The following is a 19,243-nucleotide window of genomic DNA, read 5'->3' on the forward strand; positions in this document are numbered from 1 at the left end:
ATGACCTTTCTCTCAAACTTTTGAAGAAGAAGAAGAAGAAGAAGAAGAAAAAAAAAATGAAAGAAACAACTGTTGGGACCCTTTTTAATAATCATTCCTAGGTCAATTCATGTACATGTACCCGATAAATGATTTATTTTGAATCATGATTTTATCAACTACATGCGTAATTCTACTCGTTGATTTGAATGAAAAAAGCTGTTGTGCTGTCTTGTGACCAATTACCAAATGCTGAAGTATATACAAAAAAGAAATACTGCTCTCTTTTTCGCTTAGCAGTACAACCATCTGTTTTATTCATCAATGAATTGAAAGATTTGCTTTACATAAGCTCTTTTACTGTCTATGAATTAAACCAGAGTTTGACTTTCCTAGTGCCTTCACAAAGATATGGACATATGGAATCCTAAGTAAGAGAAACTAATTACTTATGAATCTTTAGCATTACCTTCAGGTTTTTAGGATATGTTTGGTTCCAGCAAATTTGATTATAATATACTGTTTCTTGCCAAAATCAAGTCACAATTCGGTGTGTATGGCGACACATATTATTCAGAAATCAGTTGCTCTTTATAAACACATCCCATTTGAATTGTAATCTCTTTGCATGCATGTGTATGGTTTCACAAAGAGTAGCATAATTATATCTCTTAGAATTTTCATGTGCCTATACTATGGACCAACAAGCAATGCTGCACACATATTCATCACAAGAGCAAAGTTGTCATATTCAGAATGTGTGTATTCATGATTGGACAAACTATTTGTATGAAATAGTTTTTATGCACTTGTCTGTTGTGTATATGTACCAGATTCAAGATGAGTGAATATATCTATGCAATAAATATATTTGAAAATTCAAAACTACAGTGGTTCTGATATTATTTGTCATTCTCATTGCACTTTAATTGAATTTGATGTGTACTACAACGTAGCTTTTAAAGTGTATGAACATTTGTGCAATCTTATACACTTGAACCCAACAAAATACAACTTAAAACAGACAAAAACAACAAAAACAGGCCATGACCAATGACCAGCTTTGCTGGCTATGAGTTGTGACCAATGACCAGCTTTGCCCACTTGCAGAGCTGATGTGACCAGTAACAAACTTTGTCGACTATAGCCAGACTATGACTAAAGTGACAAACTCAGCCACCTCTGCAGAGCGATGACCAATCACAACCTTTGCTGACTCTGCAGAACTTTGACCAATGAACTGCATCGACCGTGCAAAGTTGTGACTAACAACCTCTGATTAGGCACAGGTGTGACCAATGCCTACCTTTGCAGACTGTGGAGAGCTGTGACTAATTTTGGCAGAGACACCATAAGCAGTGATTATTTGGAGGAGAAACACACACATTCCATGGTTTTACTTTTAAGGGACAACTGACAATATACGAAAATGATATGAAATATGACACAATTTTATTGACCGAGAGTAGCAGTCCTCAAAATCATAAATTTTTTCTGTTCTCAATCACAGCATTGTACAAACTTACATCCACACACACAAACACACACACGCACGCACACACACACACACACTCACACATGGCCACACAGACTCATACACACTGAAATGTACATCACTTTATGGCATGAGCAGAGAGAGTTACCAGTCAGACATATACAACAGATTATGTACTTCACAGTCTTTCCCTTGAGATTTGATTTCTTTAATGATGCAAACTGGGAGAGAGCTCCACGAGAAATGCTGAATTTATATCATACATTGTACTTCTCATACAGCCAGTTATCATTTTGTCTTTCTCTGTGCAATGAACACGGTCATTAGAAGTATAAGCCCACCAGTGGCCCTTAAATTGGTTGTACTATTTGTTTGTTTGTTTCTAGACAAAGACAGGTGATAGACAGTGAAGTTGCATCTTGACCCATCATCAAATGCCAAGCTCAAACAAAACAATATTTCCCAAATGCTTCAAATTTCACACGTGAAATTGCATATGAAAAAAAAAGGCCCTAAACCATTACAAGAACTAGAAATGTCGCTATGGCGACTAGTATGCCTCCGCCATAATGCATGATTCTCCCAATAGGTGTATAGTACAATGTCTTCACAATGTGTGATGACAGTTTCACATAACTGGCAAAATATTGAAATGACAGGTTTGTCTGAAATGTCTTGAATGTTCACCCTCCTTGAACTAGGTTTGCTTTAATTGTCTAAGAGTGCAGGTAGGCCTACATGTATTTGGGGAATTGAGGATTATTACTTGACTTTTGACCGACCCTTTATAAGTTTATGCAGTGAGTAATTTTCAAGGTATGAAGAAAAAGTGTAATTACAGTATAAAATATATATATATATATATATTTTTTGCATTTTAGCCTGTCCTTTTACCCTTAACCTTTGACCTTTGACCTTCTGGCAGGAAATTTCCCAGAGAATCTCCATTAGGTAATACATGTAAATATTAAGTTTTAAAAATAATCCTGCAAGCATTGCAAATAGTATATGAGGGAAACAGTGAAATTTTGAGGAGTTGACCTTGACCCCTGACTATTGACCCATGACCCCTAAATTCCCTAGATAATCCCTGCCAGTCAGTACATGCGTATGTACCAAGTTCCATGAAGATGCATTGAACCATCTGCGAGAAAAGTGAAATTGTAACATTTTCACCTGACCTTTGACCTTTTGACGTTTGACCTTATGATATGAAATTCTCTCTGGAGAATCTTTACGCAGTAGTACATGTCTACACTAAGTTTCAAGGAAATACCTTCCGGCATAGCATAGATATGGGGAAATAGCAACATTTTACGCATTTGACCTTGACCTTTGACCTTTTGCCAATTTCACTAACAAACTTCTCAACTAACTGCCCCATCATACGTCATCCTTGGACCAAGTTTGGTGAAAGTTGCTTCATCCAGTTTTGAGTTATCATATCAACAGATAAATTTTAGGATTTGACCTTGATCTTTGACCTTTGACCTCTGTCTGATTTCACTCAAAAACTAATCAAGTAATTGTCCCATCATACATCTACTAAAAAAAAAAACGTAAACGAATGCAGACGGACGTACAGACGTACGGACAACCCGAAAACATAATGCCTCCGGCACCACTTCATGGCGGAGGCATAAAAAGAAACAACACAAACAAATTTAGCTTTGGCAGAACACCAAATATGCTATATATATGCACTTGCACCAGAACAGTGATACATGTATTTCATTTTTATAGTGTCAAGAGAACAATATAAAAGCATAACAAACTCTTGTAAAGATGAAAGACATGTATTGAAGGACCCAATAGGTTTTCCACAATAAAAGAGACGCTTGTGTTCGTATGCTATCATATGCCAGCATATAAATACATATATAATATGTATAGATATATTCATAGTGAATGTAAAGAGAGCAAGAGATAGTGTTATAAAAATATACTGTTTATAATGGTCTGTACAAGGAAACACTCATTATATTCAAGGACACTTGCAAAATGTAATTTGAGTACCAAAAAACGGAAGATCGTCAAACACCATATGAAAGCACAGAATGATTACATGAAAGAACGCTGATTAATTTCTTAATGATAGAATGCATTGCCTGCATTATTAATAATATGCTTGGTGGGGATAAGAAAACAAAATAATGTGCAATCATCAGACATACTGACAGCTTTTAAATGACGAATACAATACATACTGCCACATCTGTCAACAAAATTGTGGTCAAAATTGTGGTATGACTTTTGCAGACACAATGATGACAGAAAATTAAAATCTTCTCAAAAAATCCCTTTGGAACACCACTATTCAATCACCAGGCAATGTGTGAGGAAAGGAATCGTGAGTGAAGCTTTCATTGTACCATGGTACTTTAGCATTCGCTGATTTATCAATCAGTTTGGGTGGGTTTGTGTGTTTGGGCAAAGTTAGAACTTGGCACCCCATCCACTGAGTCAGGCATGCAAACATGGCACATAAATAGTTAAAGATGTTCCCACTGTGACACTGGTCTAAAATGTGCAAATTTGCACCCATAAAGGTGCTCCCACTCTGACACTCAATGTCTGGTTTAAAAGGTGCAAAGTTGCACCCATAAAGGTGCGCCTAATGTGACACTAGTAAAGGTGCAAACTTGAACCTACTTTTCTCTGAGTGTATGATTGTAAATGCAAGATGACTATCACTTCTGTCAATCATTTAGCAGGTAAAATCCCCCCTTTTTAAAGGCCATTACTGTTAACATAATCAGATTTGGTTCACAGGATGAAAATAGTTCAGTTCACACGCAGTTGCCAAACTTGAAGTTTAGGTCGAAAACTTAACTGACGATGATTAGCTCCACTCGTGAATTCATGATGCAGGTTCACACGCGCACCTAGAGCGAATCCCACTCGATGATTACACCGGAAGTGCAGAGTCTTTGCTAGATGACCTTATGCCCATACAAAATAGCGCAGCTGGAGGTTGACCCGGATGCGAATGAGAAGCGAGGTTCACACTAACTCACAAGCTCATTGATTATTGTGTCCACACCGAGCAAAACTACGAGTAGGGACCCCCCCCTCCCGTGGCTCATGGAGAGAGTGTAAACCCTAAGATGTCTTGTGGTTCTAATCATTGACTTAACTTTAAGATTGCTAACTTTCAAGTGTGTCCACACGGTGCTATACTGCAAGTCAATCATCAAGAATTAAGTTTTTGACCTAAACTTATAGTTTAGGAAAAGCGTGTGAACCTATAAATAACTAATTTCTTCCTTCTTTAATTCATTCAGACTAATTGGCCAAGAGCTATTAAAAGTACATTAAAATACCAAGACTTTTTTCTGCCTTTTCCCCTTATTTCAACAAGATGTCTGTTTCATTTGATCTTGCTATACTATTTATGACAGTCACCTTATTGTTACTCACATGTAGAAGAAAATAAAATTAAAATAAAATATTTAGCATCAGAAGTAGCAAATGTTACCAACCACAGGGCATTATAATGAAATATCAACACACGTACACACACACACACAAAATATAAATACAATAGAGTTTTTTTTTTTGGACAAAAATGCTAGAAATACCTTCTGGAGTTCCCACCTATTCCTTTTGATAAATTTCAGTGCAATCTGTAGAAAGAGAGCTATGTGTTTACATATCATACAGAGAGACATATATCCATAAAATAATCTCTTTTTTTTTGACCACTTGGATGAAGGTGGACTCTTCAGTATGAAAGTTTCTAAAACTCAGTTTATCTGTTCCCTCTCCTGTTAGCTGTATTGTAGGTATACAAATAATACACATGTGAGAATGCGTTAGTAAAGATGCAGCACACTCGAGGGTACTTACAATAGTGAAACATACATGAGGCGCAGCCAAGTACTGTATACGCTGAATATTTCGTGAGGTTTTTATTTTCACGGATTTCGCGAATCAGGTGCTATTCGATAAATTAAAGACACGCGAAAATATTGACTCTGATCCCGATGTGAATGTGACGTACGCGTGTACACTTTTCTGTTCAGTACAGGACTCCGTGATCGCGAATTTAACCACTCGCGAAATTGTCGGGAATTCCCGATTCACGAAAATTTAGACTCGCAAAATATATGGCGTATACAGTACATGTCTCTTGACATTGTGAATACCTGAGACTGAGCTGCATCTCCACTAACATTACAAAATTAAAACCTGTGCATTATTTGTTTTATAGAATGGGTTGAAAATCAATGGCATTTTTCATGTACCTTTATGGGTGAATACCACTAGAACCTGGTTCTACCTGTAGAACTTGCTCAAAAGCCAAGATGTCTGAAGATGTTCGTTCCAAACACTTGGCCGGTAAACACCTACACATTCACAAGGCACGAACTAGAAATTACCTACGGAAATCAGTGATTGAGAGTGTGCGATATGCTTGTGACAACTGAGTGAGTGCACATTGCTATTAAAAGTGTGCATTAATTAATTGTGACATCAGTGAGTGTGCAGTCACGCTTATCTTGGAAATGTCCCATAGGATAACACGCCGTGTGGTTATACTTTTTCGTTGCACACTTTTTGCATGGCTGTGCATGTTAGTAAAAAAGAGAATGCATATGTGACTTATTTCAGCACTGCTGATTAGCAACATTCTTGAATTTGGATAACCCATTTTATAATATATCATAATTCATAAACATGTATTTATCACCAAAATCAAGTTGAACTCCTAGATACAAAATAATGCTAACATCAGTGTATGAGCAAAAGATACAGGTTCATCAAATCATGCCAAGAAAATATCTTCCATCTCACCAAAGATATACACACTTTGTATATGTACAGATATATCTATTGTAATAATTCTAATTCATATGACTACACAACAATACTGAATTCTATGTATTTTTAGTGACGTAAATGTATACTTAAAGGATATCTGTAACCTTATAATATATAGATACATAATATCTACAACTTGTATAACATTTGTTTTAAATTGTCCTTGATAAAATTATGACTACTCATTCCTATAGCTGAAGCAAATACATGTAGCTGTCCAGTAATTCCCACCCTGTCCACCAGACTTCAATACAACTGGGCTTTCCCAGCTGATGTATTATATGGCAGGATATGACATTTTGTGGCAAAAGTATATTTCATTGACCTGGATTTGACCCTTCACCACTATCAGTGTGACTGGTGAATGGTTGTAAATTAATTTTTACACATCCATCAAAAAATTATATAATGAATGAACATTCCTAGCTGAAGTTACAGCAGAAAGATATGCTATATGTTATTTGCCAGAGTTCTCCTGCAACCTTTGACCTCTGACCTTGAGAACAATTTTGTTTTGACCAAAATCTAATCAATGCATTTACAACTCACATGACATAGATCTGACCAGGTAGCAAGATAATCCAGTGAATGTGTTTCCTTAAATTTTAATAATACCGAACAGATGGACGAACAGAGAAATGGACAACTAGCACTACGAATACAATGCCTTCAGCTTATTGCTGGGTAGATCACAGGCATAATGAAGAACAAAATTCTTCTTTCTAGTCCTGAGAGAAATTAGAACTGCAGAGTTTAAAGTAGGTACATGTTGCCTGATATGAGGTATAAGGGTACGCTGGTAAAAACAACTGGTTAACATCATAAAACATGTGCAAGGGTGCCAAACTTTGGCCCTACTTGGGAACACTTGACCTAATGTGAAGTAATGGTACTTAAGAGTCTGTCAGCTTTGAATATTAGTACAGTAGTCAAACATAAGAACTAAACAGGTGGATTTGGACATTCTGAAGGGTTTAATAGGTTGCCAAAGGAAGTCAGCAACTAGTACTTTTTTAATTTGAATATGCATATAAAGACATCTCATGCTTGCCCTCATTCTGTATATCATATTGGCATGAAGTACAATCTTGTACATTTAAGTCTACCATACAACTAACTTTGTTTTACATTCATGTAAAAAAATACAATCAAATTGAAAAGGAAAAATCATACCCTGAAAAACAGCTGTAAAATGAATACCACTCCAATGACGACATAAACAAAACAAACAATAAACCCATAGCATAAAAAGAGTCTCAATACCTCAAAATACACAGTGGGAATACAAGAATTCCTGCAATAAACCCCAGAGGAACTAAAGACATCCGCTAATGCCTTATTTAGTGGAAGACTCAAAAAGAATAATTAAAAAGTTCAGGGAAATAATTGATATCTATCCCTGCAGCTAGATACACAGTCCCAAGTAACACAGAATGCTGGAATTGAATGGATTCACACCATAAAGAGACTTGCCTCACACCCTGACTCTAAAATGTCTACAAAAATTGTACTGTCACTATTCGTACATTCAAAATGTTCAAATTTCCTGGTTTTATTCCAATTCACATGCAAATGAGGTAACACTTCTACTTGTACAGTCACATAATAAAGTGCCTTCCTATGCCTGTTGAATGACAGGTTTCCAAGGGCTCTGAATTTGAAGAGAATCTTTGAGTCCTGGGGTGCACATGATTTGACCTCCTCTTGCAACACTACCACCATCAATACCATCGATCATTATCATCATCACAATACTAATCCTTATCATCATCATCATCATCATCCTCACAATAATCACGTGCACTAGCAACAACCCATGTTGCCACACTCTATGCAATCATCACTATCACATTTGCAAGTTTCAAATGCTGTAAATATTTGTGAGGGATGATTTTTATGGAGTGTATCACGCAAAATGAATGTAATATATCATATCATATATTATAATCTCGTGGACTGTCAAACAGTCTGAGAATATAGATTTACGTGGACCACAATAAATTTCAAAAACTATTTGAATGTTGTGGTTGTTGTTTTTTTTGTGTGCTGGTATCACGTAATTGCACAAATTGTATGCAGACTATCACACAGTGAAGCAGTCCATACACATTATGGTAGCTGATGTATATTGAGGATTCCGTTCATACAAATACTCTTGACTGAAGAGGGTCACTCAACTGAAATTTTCATACAAACACACACTGGAGCTTCAATCCCCGTCAAGTCAACAGACTCACTGGTATAAAATTGTTCCATCCTATTTTCTCTCTTCACAGTTGAATGTAACCACCGTCCTGGTGCTTCACTTCAACCAAACATTAATACATGTACTTTTTGTTGAAGTTATTGGACAAGCCTCCGTGCCAGCTACCAGATTGTAGATACTGTAAGTCATCCTCTGAAAGTATCTCCACCACTGCCGTTGCCATGGTTTCACTTCTGTTTCAGCATCCACCGCATGGGAGACCGTTGGAGCACTCTCCTCATTGAGTCAAAGTGCTTGAAACCACTAGAAAGAAAAAGAGAGAAAGAGAAATGCAAGGAAGTGTGAAGATCTAAACAAAATACTGACAATCAACAGCTGTCTACTGAGTCTATATATCTTCCTAAAGAGTCAGTGTAATTAATCTTGTTCAGGTAGTCCTCCCCCCCCCCTTTTTTTTTTGGGGGGGGGGGGGCAAATTTCATGAGAAGGCTGTCAAATTCAAGCTCACAGCAACATCCGGGCGATAATGAGAAATGTATGAAAAGTCAACACTCTTTTTCATTTCTGTGTATAAAGTAAAGTGCCTTGAACTGGCATTCTGAAGTCTGTATGATTATTTTTTTGATTCCTCACATCAATTAATGTGTTACCACAAAGATGTTTCAATGAACGCTAACTGAATACAATAACAGAGACTCCGACCCCAAGCACATTCTGATCGGGAGATTCTCCCGCCCGAGACCCCTAGCAAATAGGAGACTCCAATTTGATGTGCGCGAAGCGCGAAGTTCTTTGTGGCGGCTGGGGTCCAACTCTAGGGTTCTAGATGCTCTCTCGTGTTATCTAAGGCTTATTTTTCAACATACAATAATATTAAGTAAGAAATCATTTCAAGCGGGAGACACAGAGCCAGGGCGGGAGAAATTAAATCTCAAGCTGGAGAACGGGAGATTTTGCAAAAACGGGCTTTCGGCGGGAGATCTCCTGTCGAAAACGGGAGAGTTGGAGTCTCTGCAATAACTGAGAATTCGACGTGGTGCCCATGATCTGTCTCTGCTAGAAAATCCTTTGTGTTTTTAAAAATAAGGGATAATTATACCTTTAATAATGATCAAGTACTGCCTGATAGTTGCATTCAAATTAGGTGGACTAAGAAACATGTTGTAATCCATTCGAGGAGTGAATATACAACAGCCAAATATACATAAAATATATAACATTAACATAAATGAAAATGCGTCAATCTGTAAACATGCATCATGATTTTGTATCTCATTCAAACCATAGCTGTGCAACAATAAGCATGCATTTACAGGAAATAATCACCAAGATATGTACAGGCTGTATTTAACATAAAGGAAATTGAGGAGTAGAGGATAAATTGTGATAACATATGACTTGCAAAGCAAGAAGTGAAAGAAAGATAGAAGGAGAGACATCATACATTCATGTCATCATCTCTCATCTCCTGCAATCACTTGTCAAATACGGAAATAAACTCAATAAAAGTGGGAGAAAGAAGGCAAAGTAAAATCATAGAAAAAGTCTTTCCCACATTTACTTATACAATTTTGTACCTGTATAATAAACCAGTAACATAATGAGAATTAGCCATAGACATCATATCTGCTAGGAGTGTAAGTAACTGAAGACTTTGTGAATATGTGGGCTTGCAATAGGTGCATTATGGGTGTATTCATCTTATGTTTCCTTTGATTTAGTCAGCACTGTTGGGGTAAAATACGACATTGTGGGAGTACCGGTACCCATCTATGGGAGGAAACAACGGGGTAGGCCCACAAAGTACCTATTGTGAGTTTGTATGTGTGTGTTTGCATTGAATGTTGTTGTTGTTACTTTTGAAGCAGAAAATAAAAAAAGGACTTTCTTTTTATCCTTTAAAGTTGTCTCACGATTTTATGTGCTTAAATGTTTTTGCCTTTGTATGAGATCACAAATTTGAATTAATTATGATTAAACTTTATGTTGCAGCTTTGTATAAAGGTATATCAAAACACATAAACAAGCGGAGGATATTTTATAGTTTGAATGAAATTAATTATAACAAGGAGAGAACATGCATGTATGTGTGAGCATATGAGTGTGCACATATTCATGCCAAGCAATCATATGTTCTTAATAATAATCATCATGAAAAGCACAAGTGAGAGTCCATGCAACCACCAGTAAACATTAAAAACATATTGTTCCAGACTAATCAAAATGAATGAACGGAAATGCAGAAAGGGTGCTTACATCTGAGGATAGGTGGATAAGAAAAACAGGGACAGTGGAGGATGTAATGGATGGCATTATCACCATGCTAATCAACTTAATATTCCCTACTTAACTCATTTCATTCTGAATTTTTGAAATCCCCGTAGATTTAATACACAGGCCACCAGGTTCCCACACGAAACAGGTTAATAGATAGATCCTCAAGGCCTGAATCACTCTTATTGGATGATAAAGTTAACTCGTTCCAGACTGAATTATTCTGAAATCCACGTAGACTTAATACACAGGCTACCAGGTTCCCGTAGGAAATGGGTTAACAGACAAAGTAGCAGACAGGGAATTTCTAATGAATATATACATATAATATTTATGTATTATAAGATTATTTGTTGATAAAATTCAGTACCGAGTACCTGAACTGATTAAAACTGGAAGTGTCACAAGAGAGATCGAATTGGCTGCCTCCACTGCCATTCACGCTTTGGTGAATAATATATTCACAATACGAAAATACAAAAACAGGGGAAAAGTATATAACATTAACAAGAATCAAATTTAGAATGACAGTGATCATGCATCATACTTAAAGTAAAGTAAAGTTAGGTAGATATGAATGTTTTGCCAGCAAACATTTCATGGAGGAGTAAGCTTTACTTTCTAATAAGAATTGTTGAACCTACTGGTAGAAGTAAAGCATTAACAAGCAGATAGAGGCACACATATACTTTATATGTAACCCTGCACAACAAAACAAACAAAAAGTCGCCAGACATGAATTTTTAGTTAAGATCATATTCTGAAAGAACAGACTTTAAGCTTTAAAATGATGTATAACTCAAATCAAATGGACTCTCCTAACCCATTTAAATATTGGAAAGAAAGCACAAACTCAGGAAAAGTGTGAACTGAGAAAAGAGGCTCTGAAGTACAGTTTCTATTCAAGCGCTTAATCTTTACCAAACCGTGCTGGCTGTGTGATGAATGGGACAAAAACAGGAAGTAAACCACGGGAGTAACAACAATGAAGGGATTATCAGATTAAACTGAAATTGAGCACGCCTCATTAACACATTCTGTCAATAATCAATGGCAACTTTCAAAGCAGTAGCATTATCCTTTCAAAAGTTATTAGAGTTGAAAGTGAAGAGTGTGTACAAGGTTTTTCAATAATGAAAAGGGGACTCTAAAGACACAACTAATCACACCATTTTACCAAAAATGTTCAAGATAAACTGCTAAAAAAACACACTTTCCTGCCCGTTTCATGATCCCAAATTTTAGTGTAATGTAAAAGAAGACTTGCTCTTTCCGAAAATATGAAAAAGTCAAGATTGGCTAGGTTGACCCATTTCACCTATTTTCAGTCCTCATGCAAAATCAGTGTGTGCGACTTTTTGTTCGTTTTGTGATGCACGGTCACATATATTAACGCCCCCCCCCCCCCCAATTTGGCACAGCCTCATTTTTTTCCATAGTCCATCTGAAGAGGGTAATCTTATTTCCCCTCCTACAGCAAAGTGATCCACAAAGATGTGAATACCTCACATGCTAAATATTTCACGATGGTGCTTTTTTTATTTTTTACTGATTACAAATTCAACCCTCAGAAATATTCAGGTCCATGAAGCATCATGATGGCAAAATATATGCCATCAATGATACATGTACACAACATTCGGATTTTATCATCACTCTTGACTAATTTTTTTGTACCATTATAATAGTTTACTGGAAAAAAAAATCAATCAAAGCATGATATCAAGAAGCAAAAAGCTGTGGACTGAGCAAGCAATACAGTGAATGTCTACAGCATGATACATAATGTTATATATATGTGCGTGTGCATGGGTGCAAAAAGGCGGGTAATGAGCAGCTTATCGTAACAACATAAAAAATGCAATCTTTCACATCATCATGGTCTTCTTTATAATTCACCTTCCACTTCTACACAGTACCATCTCAATCAATGTAATCATTATCACTCTCAATCATTAGATTCACTCCATTACCATCATCAATGTTTTGTATCATATCATCATTATATTGAAACAATCTTTAACAATCTTCAATTTCAAGTTATCTCATCGTTGTTATTTCTTTATGATTAGGCCCCTACATTTTCATGAGTAACCTAACTGATCATTGCATAATGACAAAACATTTTGTCGGAAAATGTAGTCTAGATATAGCCTGGATTGCTATACAGTATACAAATGATGCATATTACAAAGTGCTTTAGTAAGAATTATTCACCTGATAGTAATTTCTGAACATTCAGAAACTAGAAATGTTGCTACGGCAACTGGTATGCCTCTGCCATATGCATGATTCTCTTAATGGGTCTATTGTTCAATGTCTTGACAATGTGTGATGACAGTTTCACATAACTGGCAAAATATTAAAATGACAGGTTTGTCACAAATGTGTTGAATGTTCACTTTACTTGAACTAGGTTTAATTGGATGAATGGCTATATTGTCTAAGAGTGAAGGTATTTGGAAATTCGAGGGCTTACTTAATTGACTTTGATCCTTTTATAAGTTTATGCAAAGAGTAATTTTCAAGGTATGGAGAAAAAATATAATTTCAGTATCAAATAATAAAATTCTAGTATTCTAACCTGGACTCCGACCCTTGACCTTTGACCCTAAAATATGTACTAAGTTTCATGATGATATCTCGAGTTACTTTCGAGATATGAAGAAGTGAAATTTAGCACTTTCACTTGACCTTTGGGCAAGAAACTTCCATGAGAATCTCTATTGGGTAATACATGTATATAGTAAGTTTCAAGAAAAATCCGGCATTGCATAAATATGAGGGAAATAGTGAAATAATGTAATAATTTCCATGAAGATGCCTTGAATCATTTGCGAGATATGGAAAAAAAGGGAAATTTTAACATTTTCACTTGACATTTGACCTTTGAACTCATGACCCGAAACTCTCTCTGGAGAATTTTTATTTGGTAGCTGTATACACTAAGTTTCAAGAAATTCCTTCAGGCATTGCATAATGGGAAAGATAGTGAAATTTTGATCACTTGATCTTGATCTTTTGACCTTTGACCTTAAGTAAGTGCACCCACAAGTTGATGGGCACAACTTCGCTCACTCACACATATACATGCCAAGTTTCATTACGATACCTCAAACGTTTTTTCGTTACGCTGTCCACAAACTTGATTACAGACGGAAGGACGGACAGACGGACAACCTGAAAACATGATGCCTCTGGCGACACTTTGTGGTGGAGGCATAAAAATATGAGGCAAAGCTGATTGTGTTTTGGACTGTTCAAAAGTTACAGCACATGAATAATTTTACTAATGGCCAACCGAGTAATTTGCATTATTTGTTTTATAAAATGGTGACATGATTTGAATTCCGCAACAAACATTGTTGTTAAATCCCCAGGCCAGCATCAGCTCTGAGCTAACTAAACTGCACACACAAACACACACAAACAATTACAATGCATTACAACGCATTCATAACACACAGTCAATGCAGCTGAGCGCAGACAAGCATTTGCTAGTACCAGTCATCGGTATACTAACGCCTTCTGACATGGAAGCTTGAGCCTTTAGGCAAAACAATAGAGCAAGGGGCCATGTAGCTCTCAGCCAATTATTTGATGAGGATCAATATCACCAATTGTTAATCATTATTGTCATCATCATTATCATCACCACCCGAGTAGTATAATTATGCTCTCACAGTCTGTAATGCACAGCATGTATGTTGTTGCTTTGTAGTTTTATGAAGCTGGGGAGTCACAAAAAGGAGAACCTAAAGATGGAAGGATGAATGAATAGGTGGATGGATAGATGAATGGATGGATGGATAGATGGATGGATGGATAGATTGAAGAATGGATAAATGGAATGTTGAATGGATGGATAAATCAATGAAGGATGGCAGGAAGGATCAATAGGTGAATGGATAAATGGATGAATGGAGGGATGGATGAATGAAAGGATGGATGGAAGGATGAAGGGATGGAAGGATGAACAGGTGGAATGATGAATAGACAGATGGAAGGATAAATTAATGGATTGATAAATAGATGATTAGATGGAAGGACATATGGATAAAAGGATGGGTGAATGGATGATTGTAAGGATGGCTGGCTAGATGGCTTGATGAATGCAAGAAATTTACTTCCTGGTTAACGGGTGGAACTAATAATCAGCCAATAAATGCTTCCCATTTTATAAAAATCTGGGTGGGGCTGGGATCAGTTGGAAGCATGTGACTCTCAAGCCCCGTTTTAGCAGAGCCTTGTTACCATGGCAACCTCTTGGTAGCATCCAGTAACTTTTTATTTTACCCTGCCTGTTAAAACCGTCCCTGCAAAATGACGCCTGGACTTTGTCACGGTAACTCTTGCTAAATTCTAATTACTGCTACGTTACTTTGACATTACCCGGGTAAACCTTTTGTTAGAATGCAACTGTGGTAACATTCGTTAGATATACTCAACATGCATGTGCAACATTGCAGACAGAGAATGATTGACATGTCATGTGCCGATCACATGCATGGATTGTAACCACTAATATCTATATAGCTGAGATCAGTGATTGTAACCACTAATATCTATATAGCTGAGATCAGTGATTGTAACCACGTCTTGTTTACAGACATGCTGCCCTAGCTTATGAGCGGGGTAGTTGCATCAGTGGACACACCCATTCATAGAAATCTATAAGGACAAGGTTTTTGGTGTGTGTCTGTTAAAATGGTACCCCTCGCTCTCTCCTGCAGTTTTAGTGCTTGAGGCGAGGAATTTTGTTCTAACAGTTGCGGTTAGGTCTGTTAAAACGGGGCTTTAAAAATATAGAAGTATATATGCGACTGGAGAGTCTCTTGAGCAGAGCTGCCATCTCCTGTAGATCAAAGAGCACTTTGATGCACGTACAGCAAAAAGTCAAACATGTTTTGAAGGCAAAAGGCATATTTACGTGTAAAACCATAAAATGGCACACACAAATCACGATAAACTTTAAAAAGAGATATAGCTTTATAGATCCTGCCACAATTCAAAACACATACTGATTATCAGTATCATCACACCAGTTGGTAGCTCTGCTTAAGGTGTAAATATGCAATACCCAGTGACACAATGAACATGACACAGAGGACAGAGTATTTGTGAAAATAAGTGAGAAAGTGACTTGTTTGTTATTCTTCCAGTTTTTTCTTCATCATTTTCCTTCTCTTGGTACAGTATCTACTGACATGTCTAAGAATGACTCCAATGCATGAAGATCCAGGAAAACTATGCACTATTACATGAGTGGACCCTACAATGATTACGGTAAGGGATATTCTTCTGAAGTCATTGAAACACTAGTCTTCCCATTAGTGTAAAATAAACACTACCCCCTTTGCAATACTGTGCAAGGAAATGCATTGACATTGCAAGTATGCAAATGGAATAACTTTCCATTAATTGAACATCAAACTTGTCTGTAAAAGTGAAAGCAGTGAATTAGTATCGGGTGACATACAATATCATTTTCGCGGTGAACGCACACACTCATTTAGCAATAGACTCAACTTGATCGAGGTATCGTCACCATCAGATTAACCTTGTGGTCATTCATATGGCTACTGTTTGTTACTGTCTCAGAAAAATATGTCAACTATGCATCTTTCAAGCTTTTGAAAATTATGACAAAACTTGATAATGTCAACCACAATCTACACCCCTAAAATGTCAAGGACTTCAAAATAAGGTTTCTAGGGATAAACTAAAAACAAAACAAAAACTGGATGTACACTTGAAGTGATCATAAGAAAATACATGATCACTTCCAAAGTATAATAGGAAAAATAGATACACACATATGATATTTCACAAGCCACAAGGTGTAATGCACAATGACCTGAGAGAAGGAAGAAAAATGGAAAACTTGCAAGAAGGCAACATGTCCCATAGTTGACAAAAGTACCATGATTTGTTACATGCACAGATCCGAGATGAGAACAGCCAAAAATATATATTTTTTTTGGGGGGGTCATTTTTGCACGAGGGTTATTCCATACTCCTCCCCACTGTTTAGATTCCCATCTCTAACATATGCTGAAAGGCCACATATAAATCCAATCAAAAGCATCTCATCAATCACTTGATGGTTGCCAAAGAAATGCAAATCATCTCTCCTGTCAATAAGAAATGTAACCATGGCAACTTGAATGCCCTAAGGTGCAGCATGAAATACCATGAAGAGCAAGCATGACGCTGAAAGGAGAATGAAACCCAAACATACATGTGGATTGAGAGAATGCAGCAATATTAATTGAACATATCAGCAAAGTTTGAGGGTAATCAGACAATCGTTTGCAAAGTTATGAAGATTTAATGAAGTTTTGATGTCAACATCGCTAGATCAGAAGTCCACAACATTTTCAACATCATGCATAGATGATATATAGAAAATGTAAAGGAAATTCAACAATCAACATGTATTTTCCATTTTTAAGCATAATGAAAGAGCACTTGACTTACCTCTTTCAAAAAAAGCAGGGGAATAATATCATCCCAAACATGTGTCATTTACAAGTCAAGGGAATTTGTACTTTTCATGAAAAATTAGATTTTGTGGAACTTAATTTACATTCTCGCATATTGTTGTGCATGCGTGACATCATGAACAGTAGTAATCTGTTCATCCAGCGATGGTGGTACCAAAACTTTAAAAATTCACAACTTTTCAACAGATTATTTGATTTCCATCAACTTTTTTCTGATGTATTCTCCTAATATCACTGCATTCATTCAACCCACAAGTCATGTATGTTTGAGTTTCATTCCAATTTGATGTTAGTGATAAGAAACATCTAGTAGCATTTGCATGACAGCAATTTTCTCTGCCCAGCTAGGTTTAAGTGTGACACATCTGAAAGACAGAAGGATTTTATGTTCAACTGGATATCTTGCAATTTGTTAGCAGTCAAATGTAATATTGCTTTATATAAGGCACCACTTTTTCTCCTTTTAATGTTCATAAGCAAGTTAACATCCATAGTTTTGTCAATACATATATTGATGTCGACAATTTACAGAGCAAAAACTTCAGACACTTGAAAAAAAACACACACCAAAATCTGAACAGCATAACTCTGGTGTGCCACGGTGTGAATCTCCTGTGTGCCACATTATTTTGAGACCACAATGCTTGAATGCTTATATCGAAACCTTTGTTTTTCAGAGCTATGTTAAGTTTTATAGAAGCATTTATGCTACGAACCTACTACGGCAAAGTAGTAGAAAATATTGCAATTGCTTTGCTGTGATTTTAATTTACGGCAAAGCCATAATGGCTATTATGTTTTCAATGTACTGTGGCATGCTGCGATTTATTGATGGGTTTGTGAGTGGGTATGCAATTAAGCAAAATATGCAAATTTGCAAGCCATTGGATGAGTTAGGCCTAATAATGTGACACACGAAGAGTTATATAAAACACAGAAAGAAAGAAAGAAAAAACAACAACAACCAAGTACTGTATACACCATATGTTTAGCGAGTCTAAATTTGAGCAAATCGGGACTTCCCGACGATTTCACGTGTAGTTAAATTCATGATTGTGGAGTACAGTATTGAATGGAGAAATGTGCACTTCACATACACATCGGAATCAGAGTAAATATTTTCATGTGTCTCTAAATTCACGAAAAGCACCCGACTCGCGAAATTCACGAAAATATAAACCTCGCGAAATATTCGGCGTATACAGTATTCCATTAAAGATAGAGACAGTTCATGTCAGTTCATGTTATGTGAATGGCTGCACATGCATGATTAAAATGGATGATGATACCCCTCCACCTGAACATAGAAGTTTTAACATAAGAATGGGCATTCAAATCCAGCAAAAATATGGAATGTTCTCAAATATTAGGCATTAAATCATTACACACATACAATGACAAGTTCCCACATAATGACAGTCAAACCATGTAAACCAACAAAATCTTAAGGCTCTATCACAGAAACAATGATTATTAATGTAAAGAACAAAGAGGCATCACAAGAAAGAAAAAGAAAAAAAGAAACATATTAGCAGCCTCTAGAATGCAAACAAATGCAGACAGTCATCCTGATTGTTGAAGACATGATGCTGGATAGTTTCTACCAAGAAAGCATTAATTGTGTTTGAAGAGCTGCATACAAGCTGGACTTTGAAGAGCACCCTCTATGGGATGTACACTCCCATACAATGCAACCAAGTCTTATTTGATATCACATCATTTAACCCATCAAGCCTAGAAACCGAAACCACTTTCCTGTGGTTTGGTGCTGCATCTGTTAATGATCATTTCTTCTTTTTTTTAAAACCATACATCACGGGTGCTTCATAAGGTAGTGTAAATGATTTGCTTTCATTAGCCCGTTGAAGACGAGTCCCGAGTATAGTCGGGCAGGTGTCTATGGGAAATGCGTGTTGTAGCAAAATCATCCTCAATGGGTCAAAGCCTTTCTTGCTCATA

At 36.6% G+C, this 19,243-nt stretch overlaps 1 protein-coding gene across 1 annotated transcript in view; it reads right to left on the reverse strand.

Annotated features, from left to right (window-relative positions):
* Positions 1 to 6,975: 6,975 nt before the first annotated feature.
* The window catches only part of LOC139722007 (uncharacterized), an 84,420-nt gene continuing 72,152 nt past the window's right edge, over positions 6,976 to 19,243 (reverse strand). The window contains exon 14 of the mRNA XM_071633335.1: positions 6,976 to 8,807. Within this exon, the coding sequence (XP_071489436.1) occupies positions 8,732 to 8,807 (76 nt within the window). The 3' untranslated portion in view covers positions 6,976 to 8,731. The remainder of the gene's footprint in view (positions 8,808 to 19,243) is intronic.

Source organism: Diadema antillarum, unplaced genomic scaffold (genome assembly GCF_040938485.1).
Source record: "Diadema antillarum isolate AM-2024a unplaced genomic scaffold, OU_Dant_1.0 scf00000154, whole genome shotgun sequence".
NCBI lineage: Eukaryota > Metazoa > Echinodermata > Echinoidea > Diadematoida > Diadematidae > Diadema > Diadema antillarum.